This window comes from Limulus polyphemus, unplaced genomic scaffold (genome assembly GCF_000517525.1).
Source record: "Limulus polyphemus unplaced genomic scaffold, Limulus_polyphemus-2.1.2 Scaffold781, whole genome shotgun sequence".
NCBI classification, from domain to species: Eukaryota; Metazoa; Arthropoda; class Merostomata; order Xiphosura; family Limulidae; genus Limulus; species Limulus polyphemus.
The window spans coordinates 427,912-429,676 of record NW_013666391.1 but is presented as its reverse complement, the minus strand read 5'-3'; the positions used below and the strand labels follow the sequence as shown (position 1 = coordinate 429,676).

Below are 1,765 nucleotides of genomic sequence, written 5' to 3'. Positions count from 1 at the left end.
TAAAAAGAGAGAGAGAGAGAGAGATAGGGGCCCGGCGAGCATGTTTGCCCCGGGGCCCGTGCTGGCTCTCGACGTTCCTGATTAGAAGTATTCAGATTTTGGTATAATATTTAACACTAAAATCGGCTTTAAATTGCAAAATAAATATTTAGAACAATTACAGGCTGAAAGGAGATCTTCAATACTATCAAAATTTTAAGCCTATTTTATATTTTCTTTACTTTGAGGATATTGTCAGATTTCGTCATTCCCTGCAGGCTCAATCTAACCCTTAATGGTTAATAACCATACTCTTTCTTCACTCGCTTACGGCACGATCGTCTATCCAAACCTTTAAACTCTCGGCAAGCTTTTCGAGCTCTAATGAAATCTGCGCGATAGTGGCAGCATTTCTCCAGTAAAAGTTTGTGGTGAAAACATTTAGCAACTCGTAAGGCAACGATCTTGTATCTCGCGGTAAAAGTTGGATTATGTTCGTAGGTTCCATGGAGTTTCAGCTTAGAACGGTAAACGTTATTCATGGTTTTATAGTCTGCGTGTATGTCGTAATTACAAAACATTCCTCTCTTAGCAACCATCTCTCCAATCTTGCAGCATCGGAGGGCAGTTAGGCGATTGGTTTGCCCTTCACTGTGGCCCTTCTTTTCTGAATCCTTGTCAGTAGAGCCATCATTATTTTTTGCTTTATGGCTAATATGTTTTCTCCTTTCGGTGTTTTCTGCTGGGTTTCTTAAAGCTTCAACAACTGAAAATAATCACAACTAAATTAATAAAAAAACATTTACCCTTACGATTGAAAACTAAATATTACAAAAGAAAAACTAAAGTCCATATTAACGTTACTCATAGAAATTTTAAAGCAGTTTCACACAAATTATCTAATTAATATAAATATCTCGAATATGACCTGTAGAATTATGTTCGAGGAGTTTTTTCATTCTGCAGTTGCCTAATTATGCTTAAAAGTGCTTTTTGAAATTTTGTAATGGAGGCCAATAGTGTATGTGTGTCACTTTTTAACGTTTCGCCTTTTCGTTGAAAGTTTAGATTAAAAACATTACTACATGGAAACTGCAAAAATCGAGATAAAATGTTTGGAAATAATAGCTGCAAAATATTTGAGAAGCCGTTACCATTAACCCTTAATTACTGACGAAAATAGTTTTATTAGTATGCTGACCTTAGACATGTAGCGTTCTCACGAACACTACTAAAACTAAAGTAATGACAGACTCAACACGAAATTCCAAAATTATACGAGTTAAATATTCCAGTTATTAAGATCGTCGCTCTTGAAGTTTTGACAAAATGATAAAATATTTCTATTCAAATTTCTGAATAATAAAAAAAAAAACAAGTAAGTAACAAAAAAAATTCAGTTTGGAATCGTGTAGACTCCAATGAATTAAAATTTCCTAATCTGTGTAGCCCGTGCCTTCTGGGAAAACGGCCTTCACCTCGAAACCCGACACTACAGTACTAGATAATATTTTGCAACAGGCTGAAGGCCTTGACAACAGAGTATCCTCCCATTTCATACACACTTTGGATCAATCACTAGATCTTTTTTTCTTTAATTTGTCATACTGAACATGATAAAATGCTTTATCATCCACGCACATACACACACACACAGATAGACAGATAAATAGACAATGTCACAAATGCTACACTAATAAGAATGTCTATACCCACCGGTGGTACAGCGGTATGTCTGCGGACTTGCAACGCTAGAATCCGGGTTTCGATACCCGTGGCGGGCAGA

General features: G+C 36.2%; 1 protein-coding gene across 1 annotated transcript in view; it reads right to left on the bottom strand.

The window, feature by feature from the left end:
* Positions 1 to 45: 45 nt before the first annotated feature.
* LOC106460499 overlaps positions 46 to 1,765 on the bottom strand; it is a 4,058-nt gene continuing 2,338 nt past the window's right edge. Inside the window, exon 2 of the mRNA XM_013920205.2 lies at positions 46 to 745. Coding sequence (XP_013775659.1) covers positions 279 to 745 — 467 coding nt within the window. The 3' untranslated portion in view covers positions 46 to 278. The remainder of the gene's footprint in view (positions 746 to 1,765) is intronic.